Source organism: Bombina bombina, chromosome 6, assembly GCF_027579735.1.
Source record: "Bombina bombina isolate aBomBom1 chromosome 6, aBomBom1.pri, whole genome shotgun sequence".
Lineage (NCBI taxonomy): Eukaryota > Metazoa > Chordata > Amphibia > Anura > Bombinatoridae > Bombina > Bombina bombina.
In genome coordinates, this window is record NC_069504.1 from 296,552,604 (window position 1) to 296,575,791 (window position 23,188).

The 23,188-nt window shown below is 37.5% G+C and overlaps 1 protein-coding gene across 10 annotated transcripts in view; it reads left to right on the forward strand.

Moving 5' to 3' along the window:
* The window catches only part of ATP2B1 (ATPase plasma membrane Ca2+ transporting 1), a 413,071-nt gene that overhangs the window by 331,318 nt on the left and 58,565 nt on the right, over positions 1-23,188 (forward strand). For all 10 annotated transcript variants that reach the window (XM_053716915.1, XM_053716922.1, XM_053716914.1 and 7 more), the window contains 4 exons: positions 2,102-2,343; positions 16,396-16,633; positions 16,796-16,975; positions 17,250-17,337. In XM_053716915.1, coding sequence (XP_053572890.1) covers positions 2,102-2,343; positions 16,396-16,633; positions 16,796-16,975; positions 17,250-17,337 — 748 coding nt within the window. The remainder of the gene's footprint in view (positions 1-2,101; positions 2,344-16,395; positions 16,634-16,795; positions 16,976-17,249; positions 17,338-23,188) is intronic.

The window sequence follows — 23,188 nt, forward strand, 5'->3', positions numbered from 1 at the left end:
TTGGATCCAACCTTATTGCAGATCTTTCACGAAGTATATTGACTTATTTTGTATATCAAATAAACAAAATAATAATGATTTGTTCTTTGATGTATGTATATATTTTTTTAGTTTAGTGGTTTTAGGATGAGTCTGTCATGGTCTTATTAGACTATGTCAATCTGATAATTTTTAAGTTTTATGTGCTTACTAATGAAAAATTCAAAATTTTTAAAGACTGTCTATCACACTGCATAATGTAATGCTATACAGTATTGTCACCATGTGGACATATACATGTATTACAACTTTTACAGTTCTTCACAAACAAAACAGCTCACATATTTGTATAAGATACTCCAAGATAAATATTTGCAGGTGTTTATTTTTTAGGTTTGTTTGGTGTAAAGTGCTACATATCATTTGCTGGGATGCATACCAGAAGAATAAATGGGCAAACATGAAAATGTATGTTATACATTGTTATACATAATTACAGTAACCTTGTGCATGCATATATTTAACACACATTAACAATGAAACAGTGAGTGTGAACAAATCAATATTCATATCAATAGGTTGTTCATATTCATAGCATTTGCTCTCTCTGCCCTGTTATACCATGAGGTCCTTGCAGGATGAGAAGTTCAGGAGAGCATTGGCAAACAGTCGTTCCCTTTCAGATTAGAACAGATGAGAAGAGTAATTTGCATGGTAACCTCTCAGTATTTATTCTGTCTCTCTCTGGTCTAAATGTTAGTAGGATATATTAGTATGTTACATACGTGCCTCCAAACACAGTATCCTAGAAATCCAATTCTCTTCAGTTTTTGTTTATCCGATGATACCGCTCATTATAAAAATGTATTAGAAAAGGAAAGCTCTGTCTGTAGTGCTTGGGGAATAAAAACACTTGAGAGGAACTGCATCATTAAGTAGCCAGTCGTGTTGTCCATAATACAACATTTTATCTTGTATTTGAAAGGCATAAAAGATGTGGTTTGTGGCTTACCACGAATTACCCTATATATACTTAAAGGGACACTGAACCCAAATTTATTCTTTCGTGATTCAGATAGAGCATGCAATTTTAAGCAACTTTTTAATTTACTCCTATTAATTTTTCTTCGTTCTCTTGCTATCTTTATCTGAAAAAGAAGGCATCTAATCTTTTTTTTTTTGGTTGAGGACTCTGGACAGCACTTTTTTATTGGTGGATGAATTTATCCACCAATCAGCAAGGACAATCCAGGTTGTTCACCAAAAATGGGCCGGCATCTTAACTTACATTCTTGCATTTTAAATAAAGATACCAAGAGAAAGAAGACAATTTGATAATAGGAGTAAATTAGAGAGTTGCTTAAAATATCATTCGCTATCTGAATCACAAAAGAAAAAAAATGGCTTCAGTGTCCCTTTAAGAGACATGGAATTGTAGCTTTTGCTTTTGGTATTCTTTATTGAATCTCACCCTTTTTACATGAGGGCAAACTGTTGTATTCTTAGGAGCATGCACATTTCTTGATCACTATGTAGCAGCAGTGTATAGCAATGGTATGTAGAGGAATTCCCCAGCAGGCAGTACTGAGTGACAGCAGTGAATAGCCACACCTCTGACTTCACTTTTTTATCTAGGTATACAGCACTAGCTTAGTTTAGCATTGATTTTTTATCATAGGCTGACTGATGCTACTTCACTATAAATCTCCCTATACAGGCTGCTTGTATGACATTGCTATTGTACAAAGTGCTGCCACATTGTGCCCAAAGATATTACTAGAGCAGAGAGTTTCCTAGCTTTCACATATTAGAGGTGAATGTGTCACTGTATATATTGTCTATATACAGATTTTTGTTGAAGACAAACAGCTCTTCAGATTCCACAGTAAATGATGTAGTGGTGAACCCAGATTGACACCAGTAGACAGATGAAGTTTTGAGCTTCCATTGTGGTTGTATTTGAAGCTTATTTGGCTATGTGTTTAGGCGGTTTGCCTTTTGTTTTGTACAGAGAGGTATGCAACAATAAGTAAAAAGAAATGAAAGATTAATGATTTGTGTTTTTTTCCCATGTGTATATTGTAGGTAAAAATAAACCTATACCATAAACTCTTCATTACAGCCTCCTGAGAAGGAAGGTGGCCTGCCTCGTCATGTTGGTAACAAAACTGAATGTTCCTTGCTGGGATTTTTATTGGATTTGAAACGGGATTACCAAGACGTACGAAATGAGATCCCTGAAGAAACTTTATTCAAAGTGTACACTTTTAATTCCGTGCGCAAATCCATGAGCACTGTTTTGAAAAATACTGATGGCAGTTACAGAATGTTCAGCAAGGGTGCCTCTGAGATTATCCTTAAAAAGTAAGTATCCATTGCTTTTCATTAGGCATGTTCATTTGGTAGTGAAATGAATGTCGAATATGGCTTCTGGCAGCAGCATTTGACTATTTTCATAATTGGATAAATTAGTATGAAACTGCAGCACACACTGATATGGATTTGCACAAATTTTTGTGTGTTTCACTTTTGCATGAATAAATCCTCTGTCTGTGGCCATAGTCATCATTTGTTTCACAAACAAATTAAGAAATGCACGTGCATACTTTTCATGTTTATATATATATATATATATATATATATATATGATAAAGCGCACTCTCAGTTGGTGATCATCTGCCAGGGTGCCAACAGGTTAATATACAAGAATGAAGTGGTCATTTCAAATGGTGATATTTAATTCATGTGATGTTTCTGAGGAAGGGGAGTGTCCCCCCCGAAACGTCACATGAATTAAATATCACCTTTTGAAATGACCAGTAAGTGCCTCACTTCATTCTTGTGTGTGTGTATGTATGTATATATATATATATATATATATATATAGGCATTATTTCTTTCATACAGGTGGTGAGAGTCTATGATCCATTACTCCTGGGAAATACTCTTCCCTACCAGTAGGAGGAGGCAAAGATTTCCAAACCCTGCAAACTCTATAAAACCCTCACACCTCTCCAGTACCTTAGTCTTGCCTCTGCTGGAGGTGGTCAAAGAGTGAAAATGTGCATTTGATTCTTCAGAGGGAGGGGTTCTCAGATCGAGTTGAAGCCCATTTCCCGGCAGAATACAAATTTGTTGGAGGGATGTATTTGAAGTGACATATTTCATGGCAAGGGATATAGTCACAAGCCTTGCCACGGGGTTTGCAGGGACTTGTTCTTTGCCTCTGCCTGTTGGTTCATCGATATACTCCTGTTCCAGTTCCTCTGATGTTATGTTTCAGCACTGGTCTTGGCTTCCTACTGGTTTTCTCCATTAGCAGAGTGCCTTTGGGTAAGTACTATATTTTTACTAATTTGGCACTCTATAAGCCGTTTAGGTTATCTTTGTCTCGTTATATATGTACATAGCCTTGGAACAGTTACATATATGTTGTTGTTTTGATATTTTCCCTTTAAAAATGTTAATACAATTATTTTCTTTCATGGTGGTGAGTGTCCACAAGACCCCCATCCTTTTCACACACCTTTTTTCACTACTATTTTGTTTGATCTTATTACTTTTCCTTTATCTTTGTGCTCGGCTATACACTTGTCCACCTGCAAATGAACAGTACAGCCAAACCAATACTGAAACACATCAGCAGAGGTTTATGAAATAGGATTATATTCTAGGTCCATAGAGGGAGGCAAAAGACAAGTCTCTGACACCAATTATGGATGATTTATGATCAATTTCCCATGAGGTGAAAAAAGAATCACAAACCATACCCTAAATACATCCCTCTGATAAGCAATTGTACTCTGGGGGGAAAATGGGCCACAATATAGACAGAGAACCCCTCTCTCTGAAGAATCAAATGCACATCTTCATTCTTTGACCACCTCCAGCGGATGCAGATTAAAGTATGAGGTGGGAGAGGTTTTATAGGACTCTTGGGCTTTGGGAATCCTTGCCTAGTGGTAGGGAAGAGTAATTCCCAGGCGTAATGGATCATGGACTTTCACGACCATGAAAGACATTAATATATTGGGTAAGCATCAATTATGTTTTCCTGTTAGACATACACAAGTCATAACCAATAAAAATTCTTTTTTTTTTTTTTAGTTACTTTATTGGCAACCAATCTTTATTAGCCATACGTCATTTCAGCATACAATAAATGAAACAGCATGTTTCCCAGCAAAGCTTTCTATAGCATATTAGCTGTGCTTGGGGGTTTGTTTTGGCCTGTTTGTGCCTGGCTTACAGAGGATGAATTTGCTGGCTATTGTGTTTCTTCAGACAGCCCGGAAATGTGCTGCAGTAACATTAAAGGTCACAATTCAGCCTGACAGCTGGCTCCGGTTGCTGTGAAGATGTGTACAGGTGGTGATGGCAGTTCAGGTGTGGTCTATGTGCCCCAGTTCTTTGGGATCTTGAAGCAACTTTGATATCATTTAAACTCAGAGACCGATGACAAATAACTTGCCAGCATGGAGCGAAGTCATGCAAAATCGCTAGGAGCTTTTTTTTCATCAAAATATTGTAATGTATGTGTGTCTCCTTTACATCCAGAACCTGCATAGCTAAACGGCTCTCAAGCTAAAATGGACTTTTGAGGGACCTCTTTGCATCAACAAGACCGCTTAGATAATCTCGCCATCGCCTGATGCTGTAGTCACACACAGCATTAAAGCAGTAATAACTTTTACTAGAAGCATTTTTGCTAATGGAAGTATAGTGCGAAAATGCTTCTTTTTTTTTAAAACTGAAATTCATTAATGCACATTTTGATTTTGACCTTTTTGCTACTAATGTAACAGTCTGCTTATTCTGTGTATACTTAAAGTGAAGGTAAACTTTGATGAATGAAAGCCCGTTTTTTAAAAATACTATTAAAAATAGGGGCACTTTCATTCATCAAAGTTTAAAAAGCAGCCGTTTTGATTAAAAAGTACCTCTCTTCTTTGCACAGCCAGAGCAGCTTCCCCCACCTGGAGATCCTATCTTAACACATCATCAATGACTAATCCAGTTTCCTCCAATCATGGCATGGCCTCAGGCAATGACTACCCTGGCGGGAAAGCCGTGATTGGAGGATGCTGAATTAGTCATTGATGACATGTGAAGAGAGGATCTCTGGGTGGGGGAAGCTGCTCTGGCTGTGCAAAGAAGAGAGGTAAGTTTTTAATCAAAACGGCTGCTTTGTAAAAGTGCCCCTGTTTTTAATAGTATTTTTAAAAAACGGGCTTAAATTTATCAAAGTTTACCTTCACTTTAAGCAACTTGCTGCTGTTCTGAAGTAACTGCACATACTTTGTTGCCTCATGAAACTGGTTAGCTGAAACATGTTCATATATTTTTTTTTTTAATTAACTTTTTTTGTGTAGCATTGAGTTTCATTTCTCAGATTTCAATTTAGTGACTATGGCAAATACCAGCTGTTGGTGCTTGCAAGGAAAGATTTCAGAGGCCCTGAACCACTATTTTTGTTCTTCCTGTATGTCAATGAGAAGGGGATGCCTGGATTGTTTTTCTGAGCTAATGGAATTACAAGTGTCTTGTTAGGCATGTGAGTGCTTGTTTCCTAAAGTCTGTTCTGTTATCCCTACTCTGCTTGTGTGGGAGCTTTATTATGTCCTGTCTGCAGCTTAGATGTTTGTATAGGGGCAATACAGCCCAATTAAAATGTGTATGTGTGTATATATATATATATATATATATATATATATATATATATATATATATATATATATATATGTATGTGTGTATATATACAGTGTGTATATATATATATATATATATATATATATATATATATATATATATCTATATATCTCAAGGACGTGCACTCATAGGAGTACCCTGCCATATGGGGCCAAAGCTTAATTAAATTTTAATTAAAAAAAAAAAAAGTCCAAAAAAAAAAAGTTTTTCACCATTTTCCCCCCTCATGTAATGCTATGGAGAGGCAGGTACAGGAACGCTTCTCTCCATTGCAGTACATGGGTCAAAGGAAAAGCTGTTCTGCAGCGCCATCTGTATTCTGTCAATATATTAGCAGCAAAAATTGGTACCAATAGCAAGTGAAGGATATATAGATTAATCAGGAGGATGCAGTGAGCAGGGTCATGTGACACAACTGGAAGCTGAGGTAACCTACGAACAGATGACACCAAGCAGAAGAGTAACGTAGTATTCTACATCTCTTGTGATTCACAAATTGTGTTCAGATACATCTCATTAACGGGGGGGGGGGGGGGGGGGCAGTAAGTGAGCATAACCCAATACTGACAGGAAGTCAAAGGGTCAATTCAAATTTAAATCCATAATTTAAAACCCAGAGTTTGAAGTTAAGTGTGCAGTGTCCACATTATTTAAACTAAAGTTTTTGACATTGAATATTGCTAAGACTCCCTTTTTCATGGTTATTTGATTTAATTAGGTACAATTAGGTATCTATTTTTATTTTTCTCTGTGTCTCCATTTATTTAAAGACTGCTGTTAACTTGTAATTCACAAATCAATTGAAAGCTGTTGCATTGTGTTTTTAATATGTGCTGCTTTTAAACAAGTTTATATTAATAAAAAGGAGATAATGACTCCTTTTAAAAAATATATGTAATTATTGCATTTAAATGTTTTTAGAAATAATGCCACTGTAAAGTAACTGGTTAAACACATAGTCAAAGGAAGAGAACATTTAAAATTAAACTTTCATGATTAAGGTAGAGCATGCTATTTTAATCGACTTTTCCAGTAATTTATATTTTGAAAATTAGCATTAACTGTTACTGGCCCCATGTCGGCAAATGAAATTAGTTTTTGAAAGGAACATGAAAGTCATAATTAAATTTCCATCAGTCAGATAGAAATTGCACACACAACTTTCTATTTCACTTTTATTATTATGTACTTCATTCTTTTGGTGTCCTTTGTTGAAGAGCATACCTAAGTGGGATGTGCACGTGCGTTTCTTGAGCACCATATTGCAGCAGCTGTGTTGGCAGTATTGATAACTTGTCCTTTGTGTAAAATTTGTATGGTAAATTATTTCTATTTTTACAATACAGTAGTGAGTAGAGAAGAGATTGTGTATCATTCTAATTGCTTAGTAACTGGCACTTGTGCCACAGAATTGTGTGAGTGTGTATGGGTGTCAGTGAGCATAGTATGTGTGCTTTATTCTCCAGGTAATCAAAACATTTCCGATGAGCTGGTGCTTTAGTGCAGTTTTTCTCAACCATGGTCCTCAAGTACCTTCATCAGGCCAGGTTTTCATGATAGCTGAATCGGTGCACAGGTGAAGTAATCAGCTGATCAGTAACTCAGTGGTTACTAACTTGCTCTCACCCATCAGCTGATTATTTCACCAGTGCACTGGTTCAGCTATAATTTAAACCTGCCCTGTTGGAGGTACTTGCGGCCCTCTGTATATGTGTTTCTCTGGTGTATCATATCTAATGCCTCACCACCTCAACAGCCTCTGACCTCACTGCACGTCACTGATATATATATATATATATATATATATATATATATATATATATATATATATATATATATATATATATATATATACTTCTTACCCTTGCATTGGCATTTTGTCAACCAATTAAAAAATAAATGTATAGAAAGTCTAGCACTCTTGCAAAAACACAGTTACAGATGGTAATTGGCCCAGGACATACACAAATACACGCATACACACACATACACATTATCAATTTATGTTGTCTTGGTATAACTCTGAACATTTTTAAACAAATGATCATATTTTTGCCAAACTTGTTTTCCAATAGCTAAACTCCATGCAGTACGTTCTCCATTTGGAGGAGCCAATCTGGCTTTGAGTTTGCAGTTTACAAGACTAACCACAGTCGTCATGCTAGTGTAAAAGAACATTTAGCCACAATTAGTAGAGCTAAATTACATAAAAATGGGTGCAAAAGAAGTAAAAGTATATTGCAAAGTTTTTTTGTTTTTTTTCCTCCTTCTTAAAAAAAAAAAAAAATTTAAATAAATATATATATATATCCATTGGCTCTCTGGGCAAAGTTGTTCACTTTGCATTACTAAACTGTTTATATTTAAACTTCAATGTGTTAAATTGATAATCTGGTTACTTATATAAAAGCCCTACCATTTGCCAGTAGAAAGGATTCAAGCATTGTGCTGTTGCATGAGCATGTGTGTATGCCTGGAATCTTTTATGTTCTATTTGTCTAGGCCAGGAATCTTCAAACCACGGTTTGGGACCCATTACTGGGTCACAACACCATGTTTACTGGGTTGCAACTTGTTTGTATGTTGTTTGAGTGTGTGTGGTGTTACCTTTTACAACACTTTCAAGTTTGACTACAATCATGAATAAAGTACTATCTTGTTGTATATTACTTTAGAAATGTTCAGACCAATCCTAAAAATATGGTTGAAAGGGTAAATGATATCATGGCACTGGGACTTGGGAAAATAAGTTGCAAGGTCATCTTGCAAGAGCATATTTGTGTGCATCCAATAGCAAGACCAGCTTTCTCTGTGTCACGTAATCGCTGTAGTGAATAACCCATTTAAAATATAAAATAAAGCATTTTAAATTACATATAAAAAAAGTTATTTAAGGGGATATTAGCTGAGCTTCACGTGACATTGCTAGTCTCCATCCTTACTACAGCATTGTTATTTTAAGACAGTACTTTCACTGAGCAGTATATAAGTACAATTCTACATAGAACTTTGCTCCCCGGAAGCAGCATAAGGGAACAAAATGTCACCCTTCTCTTCCTGCAAAAGTTGGAATGAACATTGTTCATAATAAGTGAAAATAATTCACAGTAGCAAAGATGATCTGTGAAAACGTAGAGAACGAAGAAAAATTTATAGGAGTAAATTGGTTGCTTAAAACTGCTGCTTTATCTGAATCATAAAAAAAAATTGGGTTTAGTATCCCTTTAACTTTGGTATTTTATTTTTATTGATTATGGAATGGTCCTTGTGCAGGCGCGTGTGTGTTTATCCTTTCACTTTAGTCCGGTTTTACTTTACATATTCTCTATTTCTTGTAAAATAAAACATAAACCATGTGTTTCGGTTATCTTATATTGTATGTACCATTGGATGATAAATACTGCAAAGGTTTTTAATCGTGGGAAAAAGCAATAAATGTAATTTAACTGCTTTAGTTTGAATATTCGGCAAACTACATTGACAGTAAATCTTGAACAATAGTAAAACATAAATTGGAGCGTTTTATTTTTGCATTTTCGTGTTCCTGGCCCTACACCAGTGGTGGTCAACTGGGAATAGAGATGTTTCTGTGGAAGAATAATTTAGCATTATATTTATTGGGTACAAAGCTTATTCTCAAGTGTTTTTTTTTTTTTAAACTGTATGGCATGCTGAGCCATAAGCTAATACAGTTTGGTTAAGGGACCTAGAAAGTCTTTGCACATGAAGCTATTTTATTTCATCTTTAAGTAAAATCAGTTTAAATGTATGTTGCATTATGTAGCACTCATGCTTGATGGGAGACGAGAACAGCTCCCACAAATATTTTGGTGGACAAGCCTTCTCATGTCTGAATGAGGTATCTTGTTCTTGTCCCTGACAGTGTCTAAACGCTTTAGAATTAATTGCAACATATATTTGTGTGTTTTAAAAAAAAAAAAACTAAAAAAAAAACTTGTAAAACAAGTTATGAAAACAATGTTTAGGTTTAAGAAAACGTTGTGAACGGTTTATCACTATGGGGCCTATCTATCAAGCTTCGTATGGAGCTTGAGGGCCTGTGGCTCGCCAGAAACACCGGTTATTAAGCAGCAGTCTAAAGACCGCTGCTCCATAACCTGTCCCCCTGCTCTGAGGAGGCGGACAGACATTGCCGCAATTAAACCCAATCGAATACGATCGGGTTGATACCCCCTGCTAGTGGCCGATTGGCCGCGAATCTGCAGGGGGTGGTGTTGCACCAGCAGTTCACAAGAGCTGCTGGCTCAATGCTTAATGCGGAGAGCGTATTGCTCTCCACATTCAACGATGTCTGTTGGACATGATCCGCTGATCGGATCATGTCGGACAGACGCATAATAAATTGGCCCCTATGAATCAAGGTATGCTGTATGTAATGCATTATACTCTGTCTGCCTGGGCTTCTACTATATAAAAACCCTAGTTTGTTTTTCATTTTACAATATGTTTCAAACAAGTCTTGTTTGAGGTATAAAAACACTTGATGTTGATCCCTTAGTAACAAGTTGATATTACTTTCATGTAAGTGGCAAGAGTCCATGAACTAGTGACGTATGGGATATACAATCCTACCAGGAGGGACAAAGTTTCCCTAACCTCAAAATGCCTATAAATACACCCCTCACCACACCCACAATTCAGTTTTACAAACATTGCCTCCCTATGGAGGTGGTGAAGTAATTTTGTGCTAGATTTCTTCTATGATAAGCGCTTCTCAGCATTTTGAAGCCCAATTCCTCTCAGAGTACAGTGTTTGTCACAGGGATGTAAAGAGAGTATCGCCTATTGATTTTATGGTTTACCTCCCTTTTCAGATCGACGATATACTCTTATATGCTATTACCTCTGCTGATACTTTTTCAGTACTGGTTTGGCTATCTGCTATATGTGGATGGGTGTCTTTCAGTAAGTATGTTTTCATTATTTATGACACACTCAGCTATCGTTTGGCTCTTTATGTATTAATATAAAGTTTTAAATATATGTATTTTACTTTTATTTGCCATGAGTCAGGTCTATGTATATTTCCTTTTGCAGACTGTCAGTTTCAGTTTGGGAAGCATGTTTTAGTAAGTTATTTTTCTTACCTGGGGTATAGTCCTTTTTTTTTTTTTTTTTTTTTTTTTAAATTCACTTTTTCTTTAAATTTCGCGGGCAAAATTAGACTTGCGAGGTCTCAAAATGCTATTTATTGCATTATTCTTGGCGTGAGAATTTTTGCCGCGGAGGAACGTCTTTGATGACGCAAGTTCGTCATTTCCAGTGTCTTAGGTTTCCTTGCACAAGGTTGCGTCTGTTATGATGCGAGTTGCGTCATTTCCGGATGTTGGCACCATAAAAAATTTCAACTTCCTTTTGCGTCGTGCGTCATTCTTGGCGCCAAAAAATTGTTTTTCTCACCCTACTTCCTATTCGCTTCTTGCCTACTATATGCTCAGAGGGCTATGCTGTTTGCATTTTTTCCCATTCCTGAAACTGCCATATAAGGAAATTGTAAATTTTGCTTTAATGTTGTTTTTTCTTTTACATTTTGCAAGATGTCTCAATCTGATCCTGTCTCAGACGCAATGGATGGAACCCTGCTGTCTGATCGCAGTTCTACCAAAGCTAAGTGTATCTGTTGTAAGATGAAATTATATCTCCGGCTGTAGAATGTAACAGTTGTCATGATAAGCTTTTGCACGCAGAAAACGTTTCCATCAGTACTAGTACAGTTTCTGTTGTTCCTTCAACATCTAATGTACATGATATCCCTGTTGATATGAAAAATTATATTGCTGATGCGATACATAAGCCTATGGCTGCTATAACGCCTTTAAATAAACGTAAAAGGTCTTTTAAAACTTCTCATAATACTGATGAAATTTGGAATGACCAGCAACATACTGATATATCCTCCTCTCATGAGGATCTTTCTGACTCAGAAGATCCTACTTCAGACATTGACACTGATAAATCATCTTATCTTTTTAAGATTGAGTATATTCGTTCTTTGTTAAAAGAAGTGTTAATAACTTTGGATATTGAGGAGTCTGGTCCTCTTGATAATAAATCCAGTAAACTTTTAAATTCTTTTTATAAACCTCATGTGACTACTCCTGAGGTTTTTCCTGTTCCTGATGCTATTTCTGATGTGATTGCTAAATAATGGTCTAAGCCTGGTACTTCTTTTGTTCCTTCTTCAAGGTTTAAAAAGTTGTATCTTTTGCCAGTGGCTAAATTAGAGTTTATATTGCTGATGCGATACAGAAGGCTTTGTCTGCTATTCCACCTTCTAATAAACGTAAAAGGTCTTTTAAAACTTCTCATAAAATTTGATGAAATTTCTAATGATCGACAACATACTGAAATATCCTCCTCTGATGAGGATCTCTCTGATTCAGAAGATCCTACCTCAGACATTGACACTGACAAATCTACTTATGTTTTCAAGATTGAGTATATTCATTCCTTGTTAAAAGAAGTGTTGGTTACTTTGGATATTGAGTCTAGTCCTCTTGATATCAAAACTAGTAAAAATTTAAATTCTGTTTATAAAATCCTCCTGAGGTTTCTCCCGTTCCTGATGCTATTTCTGATGTGATTACTAAGGAATGGATTAAGCCTGGTACTTCTTTCATTCCTTCTTCTAGGTTTAAAAGGCTGTACCCTTTGCCAGTGGCTAGATTAGAGTTTTGGGAAAAAGTCCCCAAAGTTGATGGAGCTATTTCTACTCTTGCCAAACGTACTACTATTCCTATGGAAGACAGTACTTTAAAAGAAAGATCCTTTAGATAGGAAACTTGAATCTTATCTAAGGAAAGCTTATTTATATTCTGGCTATATTCTCAGGCCTGCCATTTCTATGGCTGATGTTGCGGCTGCATCAACCTTTTGGTTGGATAGCTTAGCGCAACAGGAAACAGATCCTGATTTGTCTAGCATTGTCAGTTTGCTTCAACATGCTAATCATTTTATCTGTGATGCTATTTTTGATATCAAAATTGTTGTTAAATCTTTAGCTATTTTAACTAGAAGAGCTTTATGGCTCAAATCTTTGAATGCTGACATGGTATCTTAGTCTAGATTACTATCTCTTTCTTTCCAAGGTAACAATTTATTTGGTTCTCAGTTGGATTCAATTATTTCAACTATCACTGGGGAGAAGGGAGTTTTTTTGCCTCAGGATAAAAGATCTAAGGGTAAATCTAGAGCTTCTAATTGTTTTCGTTCTTTTTGACAATAAGGAACAGAAAACCAATCCTTCCCCTTAAAGACTCTGGTTCCAATTTGAAACCTTCTTCAAGTTGGAATAAATCCAAGCCTTTTAAGAAACCAAAACCAGCCCCCAAGTCTGCATAAAGGTGCGGCCCTCGATCCAGTTCAGCTGGTGGGAGGCAGATTGAAATTATTCCAAGACATTTGGGCAGATTCTGTTCAAAATCAGTGGATTCAGAGTATTATCTCTCAAAGATATCGAATAGGATTCAGAGTAAAACCTCCTGTGAGAAGATTCTTTCTCTCTCACGTTCCAGCAAATCCGATGAAGGCTCTGGCTTTTCTGAAGTGTGTTTCAGATCTAGAGCTTTCAGGGGTAATAATTCCAGTTCCATTTTAGGAACAGGGTCTGAGGTTTTATTCGAATCTATTCATTTTCCCATAGAAAGAAAATTAATTCAGGCCAGTTCTGGATCTGAAGTTTTTGAATGATGGTGACTATGAGGACTATTTTGCCTTTTGTTCAGCAAGGTCATTATATGTCCATGATGGTCTGGATGAATCGGAATGTGAAGATAGACATGGATTCTCAGCTCCTGTTATGTGTTACTGCCAAAGAACACCCCAATATCTGTTCAGCAACATCTCCTGAGTACAGTGATACCACCTATGCATAGGTTTGTTGGCTTCTTTGGGGGGTGCAATGCCAAACTTCTGACATGTTTGTGATTTTTTTTCACATTTAACGTATCTTTTTTGGGACCTTTTTACATACCCCAATTTAAGTGTTTGGTGGTAATTTTTAAATTTTCATTTTTACACATACTGTACATTGCTTTTTGACTATGATTTAGGAGAGCCTGTTGTATTGCAAGAAAACACTCCAGGTTGTTTTCTGCAAGACCCCCTGAGTACACCCATGCCCCCCAAAAAACAAACTTAGTAACAGTAAATGTAACCAAAAAACCCTCCCAAAAAAACACAACGGCAAATGTAAAAAAAAAAAAAATTACCAGTGTGTGATATCGCTTGAAGCAGTCCCCAATGCAGAGTCCAGGCTGTCCAGGACAGTAAAAGGCCGTGTCCTTTCCCTGTCCCCTCTTGGTTCAGATTGCATTTTTTCTGAGGATTCTGCTTCGCCGCAGTAGGGGGGATTTAAAAAACAAAATGGGTAGCCCCGACTCTGCTCCCTCCCATCACTGCCTGGGGAGCAGGTGCATCTTGGTACAAAATCCCCGAAATGATCTGGACCTAAAACTATAAAAAAGTCGGTTTTATTTCGGGGTTTGCTTTTTTGAACAACAAAAAAGCGTTGTTGGTTGCAATCTGCATTAAGTAAATTACAACCTTTTTGTACCAGGCCGTTGTTTTCTGCATAATTAGGTAGGGCTGCAGCAGCTGATCTGCTAGATCAACCCTACCCATATGCCAGTTATAAGCCTTGATGCACACTGGCTTCATTGTGCTTTCAGCTCTGCCACATACAGATACCTCCACAGTCCTCTCTGTGTGGATGGTGGTAAGAAGGTATACATCCTTGTTGTCTCTGTTCTTAAATGCCAACAGCTCCTCTTGGCGCAGAGCTGAGGTCTCCCCCCTTCGTAGCCGGGTGCGTGCAAGTTGTATTGGGAAACCTGAGCGTTTCTTTCGAATTGTTCCGCAAGCTACTGTATCAAAACAATACAATAGCTTGAACAAAAGAACACTTTTATAGAAATTATCTAAATACAAGTGGTACCCTTTGTTCATCAGGGGTAATATCAGGTCCCAGACAATCTTGCCAGTGGTATCCATATGTTCTGGGTAGCCTGGAGGGTCAAGGTGGATATCCTTTCCCTCGTACACCCGAAAGGCCTGAGTATACCCAGCCTTGCTCTCTCAGAGCGTATACACCTTTACTCCATACCTTGAGCGTTTGGAAGTAATATACTGCTTGAATCCCAGCCTTCCCTTATACTTCATCAGGGATTCATCCATGCATATATTCCTTCCAGGAAAAAGTGGAAAGGGGCATATTTTATACAGCCTGTCAAACTGGGGATGCTCCCTAGGGGGGGGGCACAGGCTGTTGTCGCTGAAGTGCATGAAATGTAGAATCATTTCATACCTCTTCCTCGACATACACTGGGAGAAAATGGGGGTAGAGCAAATGGAGCTACTGCTCCAGTAGGAGCGGATGGAGGGTTTCTTTATGATGCCCATCAGCATAGGCAATGCCCAGAATTGTTTTAATTCTCGCACATCGATGGGGGCCCATTGCTGCTTTGCCAAAAAAGTGTCAGCCTTTGCAACACTGAACTGATGGGCATATAAATTAGTTTGGGCAACAATATTCCCCAATACATTATTGCCCAGAAACCCCCCATAAACTGTTGGGGGCTAAATCCTGCCACATACACATTGATGCAAGGATTTGCAGTGAATTGTGGGATATCTGGCCTCTGGTGATGAGACGTTACCCACTCTTCAGCAGCAATGCCAGCTGGAGTTACACGTCTCCTTCTGGCAGGGGGGGTTCCTGGGGGGTTAGCAGCATATGGCATTGGCCAAAATTGGGGTCTGAGTCAGACATAGAGGCGTATGCCTCCTCAGCACTATATGTTCTCTGTGACATGATTTATTTTTCTGTCACAGAAAAAAAAAAAATTACTAAAAAAAAAATCAACACAAAATTTAAATTTAAATTAACTAAATGGCTCTGAAAAGAGCCTTTGGGTCTCATAAAAAAAATTACTAAAAAAAAATGAAACCCTAGAAAAATGCACAGAGCAAAAAAGTGGGGGTTGATGGCTCTCAAAAGAACCTTTGGGTCTCACAATTTTTAACACATATATTATCTAAATCTCTCTCTCCCAAACACAGATCTCTCTCTCACAAAAACGCAAGTGCGGAGAGGGAGGGAGATCCACACTGGTCAGAGTCAATATTTACTAATATTGACATGATCAGACATGATCCACTGGGCATTGCCATCTTTGAAGCCACATGGGGAGGGGGGGCTATATGGGGCTTTTTTATTTTAAAAAAATATATATATTTTTTAAATTTATTTATTTTTTACTAATTGTATTTTACTGAGTGCCTCGACCCACTGAGGCACTCAGCACACTGTCAGAGCATTAGAAGCCTGCCCAATGGCTTCTGATGCTCTGCTTGACTGCCGGGCTCCACGTGGAGCGAAAACCGGAAGTGATTTGCTCCGTGGGAGCAATCAAAACGGAGCCTGGCAGTCAGGAACAGTATTGCCGGATGCCTCAACATAGAGGCATCACTGCAATACTGTTTGAGCGGCTGGAAGCGAGCTTGATCGCTTCCAACGCTCAGATTACCGGAGGACGTGTCAGGCACGTCCTTGGTCCATAACTGACACTTTTTGTAGGAAGTGTATGACACGTCGTCGTTTGCCAAGGGGTTAATTGTATTAAAAATGTATGCTTAATGCTTAAAAAAAACATAATTGACAATGGACATATTTTTTCCCCCTTTTAGGTGCTTCAAAATTCTTAGTACAGATGGGGAATCCAAAGTATTTAGGCCAAGGGATAGAGATGATATGGTCAAACGTGTAATTGAGCCAATGGCTTCTGAGGGGCTTCGGACTATATGCTTGGCTTACCGAGATTTTCCTGCTGGAGAGCACGAGCCAGATTGGGAAAATGAGAATGATATTCTTAGTGGGCTTACCTGTATTGCTGTTGTAGGAATAGAAGATCCAGTAAGACCAGAGGTAAGCACATTATGCAAATGTTTTTTGTTGGTTTTATGCGGACCACTAGCTATTAACAATTGTAGTTAGCAAGGAAAAACAAAGGAGTGTGTTGCTAGTACAATAGGACAAAGGTATGTTTTAAAAATTAAACTTTAAAATCCCTTCTCCAAAACTTTAAAGGTACCTGAAGCAATAAGAAAATGTCAGCGTGCGGGTATTACTGTTCGGATGGTTACAGGGGACAATATAAACACAGCACGTGCTATTGCCACAAAGTGTGGCATCCTTCACCCTGGAGAAGATTTCCTTTGTATAGAAGGCAAAGAATTTAACAGGAGAATACGCAATGAGAAAGGAGAGGTAAATGTATTTGTTGTGCCACATAGAAATATACATTGTGATAGTCAATAGAACAAGTAGTCCTAATAAGTATACCCTAAATGCTTTGGTTTTATTGTATTAATCATCCGAATACAGCATCCAGAACTGTGCACACACTATTCCTTGGTCTCATGTATACAATATTCTATGGATCACTAGCATTTCACTTCTTCTGTTACTACTGTACAAATGAGCTTCCATTGGACTACTTTATTTCAGTTCAGTTGTTGCTAACTGGGTTTATTTTTAACAGATTGAGCAAGAACGGATAGATAAAATTTGGCCTAAACTTCGTGTACTTGCAAGATCTTCCCCAACTGATAAACACACACTGGTTAAAGGTAAGGCTGTGCTGTACCTATTGCTATTACACTCCACAACATGGGCATTTTAATATGGCATTTGTTGTTGTCGGTTGTTGTTTTTTTGTTTTTTGTGTGCAACTCCATATATTTTGTACATTAAATGAAGAACTGATCCTCAAAACTTGCTAATGACAATAAAAAATATAGAAACTACTTCATGAAAGATTGTATTTGTCCTATAAGACCAGGAATATTTAGTACAAATAGAATTGGGAATGTGACTGTGTATATATTTTATCCTTTCTTTATTCTATGTCGTAAATCAACATGCTTTTAAAAAGATGAAATAATCTATTGCAGCGCCATGGAATTTAATGGTGCTATACAGATAAACAATATTAAAAATGTGTACATTTTAATTAAAATGAAGTGATTTTCATAAATCATATCAAAACTAATTGTAAATGTCTAAGATTAGAGATTGGATGAATGGAAGATTTTGATCTATTTGCAGCTGTCTGTGTTTCTAGAACATTTGTACTTTTTTTTATAAATTTAAAACAAAATAAATACAAAATAAAAAACAGTGACCCTTGTGGCCTCGTGCCTATATTATTGTGTGGCATATTGTGACTTTCCACAAAATACTAATTCTAGAACTAGAGCTTGCAACTGCTTTAAAACATGAGAGAGCTTGTAGATTTATAGTGTAACTTGTGGGTGGGTGGATTTCTGATGTGGCTCTTCAACCTAAAAAAATCTAAGGTATATGTGCAGTTGAGCTTAGTATTCATAATAATATTTATACTCCTACAAATAATATAACCTTGTTTACGATTCTGGCACGTTATTTTATTTGACAGATAAGTCAAGGTTTTTCTTAAGTATCTTTGCTATGGTTCCACAACTGCAGGATGCAATGGCAGCTAAAAAAAAAGGTCTGGCGACCATGAAATACCACTCTAACTCTCTGGTATTGTGATGGGAGCGTTGTGCCGGTCACAGTTGGACTTCTCACCCTTTGCAATTAAACTCTTACACAGCCATATAACACACCTGTTTGCGCTTGGACATCACTGTTCTACTTACTTCCTCTCTTTAGCTCGCTGTGTATGCCGACAGATTCTGAAAAACTTCATAGAGCGGTTAGAGAAATAAAAGCTGAGATTGGCAGACTGAGAGAGAATTAGAGGATCATGTTGTAAGAAATTACTCTTAAATAACCAAAGGATCTTATGTTAAAAACCATTCACGTCTAAAAATTAATATATAAATATATCAATAATCGGCCCTGTACAAACGAATTTCATATACCGTACTGTATATCTTTTAAACCCTCCAGGCACAGACAACCATACTACCTTCAACTATTTAAACCATCACACATTTATTAAAGAATAGATAAATAACAAGATTACATGTTATTGTTTACAAGGTTAAACACATAAAAACAATTTAACAGAGAAATACATAAAATGAATATTACCCCGTTTGTTTCCATATATGTTATATGCTTGCTTACTGACTAGGTCAGCATTATACCATGGCTGAGGTTAAAATAGTCATAAGGACCCACTAACCTTCTCTGTAACAATATGGACACCATTTATATACTCATTAAAATCTTACAATGTTCCCTAGAGATCTAATCATTTAAATAGTAGAGACAAATAAGGGCAATTAAGGGGTTAAATCAAACATTCTTTAAATGTAATGTAACACTTTTTCTGTGTGCGTTTTCCGTGCATTTACGGGACATAAAAATCAAAATGAAACTTTCATAGTTCTTATAAAATCATTGTTTTAAGGGATTTTCCAGTTTACATGCATTATCAAATTGTGCACAGTTTCTTCATATGTACACTTTCTGAGGAACAAGCTATTTTTAAACATGCACAAGAGTCTGCGATTGGCTGGTGGCTGTCGCATGATACAGGGGGGCAGCAAATTCCTTTTTCTTTCATGTAATTAACAAGAGTCCATGAGCTAGTGACGTATGGGATATACATTCCTACCAGGAGGGGCAAAGTTTCCCAAACCTTAAAATGCCTATAAATACACCCCTCACCACACCCACAAATCAGTTTTACAAACTTTGCCTCCAAGGGAGGTGGTGAAGTAAGTTTGTGCTAGATTCTACGTTGATATGCGCTCCGCAGCAAGTTGGAGCCCGGTTTTCCTCTCAGCGTGCAGTGAATGTCAGAGGGATGTGAGGAGAGTATTGCCTATTGAATGCAGTGATCTCCTTCTACGGGGTCTATTTCATAAGGTTCTCTGTTATCGGTCGTAGAGATTCATCTCTTACCTCCCTTTTCAGATCGACGATATACTCTTATATTTACCATTTCCTCTACTGATTCTCGTTTCAGTACTGGTTTGGCTTTCTACAAACATGTAGATGAGTGTCCTGGGGTAAGTAAGTCTTATTTTCTGTGACACTCTAAGCTATGGTTGGGCACTTTATTTATAAAGTTCTAAATATATGTATTCAAACATTTATTTGCCTTGACTCAGAATGTTCAACTTTCCTTATTTCCAGACAGTCAGTTTCATATTTGGGATTATGCTTTAAATTATCATATTTTGTCTTACCTCAAAAATTTGACTTTTTTCCCTGTGGGCTGTTAGGCTCGCGGGGGCTGAAAATGCTTCATTTTATTGCGTCATTTTTGGCGCGGATTTTTTTGGCGCAAAAATTCATTTCCGTTTCCGGCGTCATACGTGTCGCCGGAAGTTGCGTCATTTTTTGACGTTATTTTGCGCCAAAGATGTCGGCGTTCCGGATGTGGCGTCATTTTTGGCGCCAAAAGCATTTAGGCGCCAAATAATGTGGGCGTCTTATTTGGCGCCAAAAAATATGGGCGTCGTTTTTGTCTCCACATTATTTCAGTCTCATTTTCATTTGCTTCTGGTTGCTAGAAGCTTGATGTTTGGCATTTTTTTCCCATTCCTGAAACTGTCTTATAAGGAATTTGATTTATTTTGCTTTATATGTTGTTTTTTCTCTTACATATTGCAAGATGTCTCACGTTGCATCTGAGCCAGAAGATACTACAGGAAAACCACTGCCTGCTGGATCTACCAAAGCTAAGTGTATCTGCTGTAAACTTTTGGTAGCTATTTCTCCAGCTGTTGTTTGTAATAATTGTCATGACAAACTTGTTAAAGCAGATAATATTTCCTTTAGTGATGTACCATTGCCTGTTGCAGTTCCCTCAACATCTAAGGTGCAGAATGTTCCTGATAACATAAGAGATTTTGTTTCTGAATCCATAAAGAAGGCTTTGTCTGTTATTTCTCCTTCTAGTAAACGTAAAAAGTCTTTTAAATCTTCTCTCTCTACAGATGAATTTTTAAATGAACACCATCATTCTGATTCTTTGGACTCTTCTAGTTCAGAGGATTCTGTCTCAGAGATTGATGCTGATAAATCTTCATATTTATTTAAGATGGAATTTATTCGCTCTTTACTTAAAGAAGTACTAATTGCTTTAGAAATAGAGGATTCTAGTCCTCTTGATACTAATTCTATACGTTTGGATAAGGTTTTTAAAGCTCCTGCGGTTATTCCAGAAGTCTTTCCTGTTCCTAATGCTATTTCTGCAGTAATTGCTAAGGAATGGGATAAATTGGGTAATTCATTTACTCCTTCTAAACGTTTTAAGCAATTATATCCTGTTCCGCCTGACAGGTTAGAATTTTGGGACAAAATCCCTAAAGTTGATGGGGCTATTTCTACCCTTGCTAAACGTACTACCATTCCTACGTCAGATGGTACCTCGTTTAAGGATCCTTTAGATAGAAAAATTGAATCTTTTCTAAGAAAAGCTTATCTATGTTCAGGTAATCTTCTTAGACCTGCTATATCATTGGCTGATGTTGCTGCAGCTTCAACTTTTTGGTTGGAAACTCTAGCGCAACAAGTAACAAATCGTGATTCTCATGATATTATTATTCTTCTCCAGCATGCTAATAATTTCATCTGTGATGCCATTTTTGATATTATTAGAGTTGATGTTAGATTTATGTCTCTGGCTATCTTAGCCAGAAGAGCTTTATGGCTTAAGACTTGGAATGCTGATATGGCTTCTAAATCAACTCTACTTTCCATTTCTTTCCAGGGAAACAAATTATTTGGTTCTCAGTTGGATTCTATTATTTCAACTGTTACTGGTGGGAAAGGAACTTTTTTACCACAGGATAAAAAGTCTAAAGGTAAAAACAGGGCTAACAATCGTTTTCGTTCCTTTCGTTTCAACAAAGAACAAAAGCCTGATCCTTCGTCCTCAGGAGCAGTTTCAGTTTGGAAACCATCTCCAGTCTGGAATAAATCCAAGCCTGCTAGAAAGGCAAAGCCTGCTTCTAAGTTCACATGAAGGTACGGCCCTCATTCCAGTTCAGCTGGTAGGGGGCAGGTTACGTTTTTTCAAAGAAATTTGGATCAAATCTGTTCACAATCTTTGGATTCAGAACATTGTTTCAGAAGGGTACAGAATTGGTTTCAAGATGAGACCTCCTGCAAAGAGATTTTTTCTTTCCCATGTCCCAGTAAATCCAGTAAAAGCTCAAGCATTTCTGAATTGTGTTTCAGATCTAGAGTTGGCTGGAGTAATTATGTCAGTTCCAGTTCCGGAACAGGGGATGGGGTTTTATTCAAATCTCTTCATTGTACCAAAGAAGGAGAATTCCTTCAGACCAGTTCTGGATCTAAAATTATTGAATCGTTATGTAAGGATACCAACGTTCAAGATGGTAACTGTAAGGACTATATTGCCTTTTGTTCAGCAAGGGAATTATATGTCCACAATAGATTTACAGGATGCATATCTGCATATTCCGATTCATCCAGATCATTATCAGTTCCTGAGATTCTCTTTTCTAGACAAGCATTACCAATTTGTGGCTCTACCGTTTGGCCTTGCTACAGCTCCAAGAATTTTCACAAAGATTCTCGGTGCTCTTCTGTCTGTAATCAGAGAACAGGGTATTGTGGTATTTCCTTATTTGGACGATATCTTGGTACTTGCTCCGTCTTTACATTTAGCAGAGTCTCATACGAATCGACTTGTGTTGTTTCTTCAAGATCATGGTTGGAGGATCAATTTACCAAAAAGTTCTTTGATTCCTCAAACAAGGGTAACCTTTCTGGGTTTCCAGATAGATTCAGTGTCCATGACTCTGTCTTTAACAGACAAGAGACGTCTAAAATTGATTACAGCTTGTCGAAACCTTCAGTCACAATCATTCCCTTCGGTAGCCTTATGCATGGAAATTCTAGGTCTTATGACTGCTGCATCGGACGCGATCCCCTTTGCTCGTTTTCACATGCGACCTCTTCAGCTCTGTATGCTGAACCAATGGTGCAGGGATTACACGAAGATATCTCAATTAATATCTTTAAAACCGATTGTTCGACACTCTCTAACGTGGTGGACAAATCACCATCGTTTAATTCAGGGGGCTTCTTTTGTTCTTCCGACCTGGACTGTAATTTCAACAGATGCAAGTCTCACAGGTTGGGGAGCTGTGTGGGGATCTCTGACGGCACAAGGAGTTTGGGAATCTCAGGAGGTGAGATTACCGATCAATATTTTGGAACTCCGTGCAATTTTCAGAGCTCTTCAGTTTTGGCCTCTTCTGAAGAGAGAATCGTTCATTTGTTTTCAGACAGACAATGTCACAACTGTGGCATACATCAATCATCAAGGAGGGACTCACAGTCCTCTGGCTATGAAAGAAGTATCTCGAATTTTGGTTTGGGCGGAATCCAGCTCCTGTCTAATCTCTGCGGTTCATATCCCAGGTGTAGACAATTGGGAAGCGGATTATCTCAGTCGCCAAACGTTGCATCCGGGCGAATGGTCTCTTCACCCAGAGGTATTTCTTC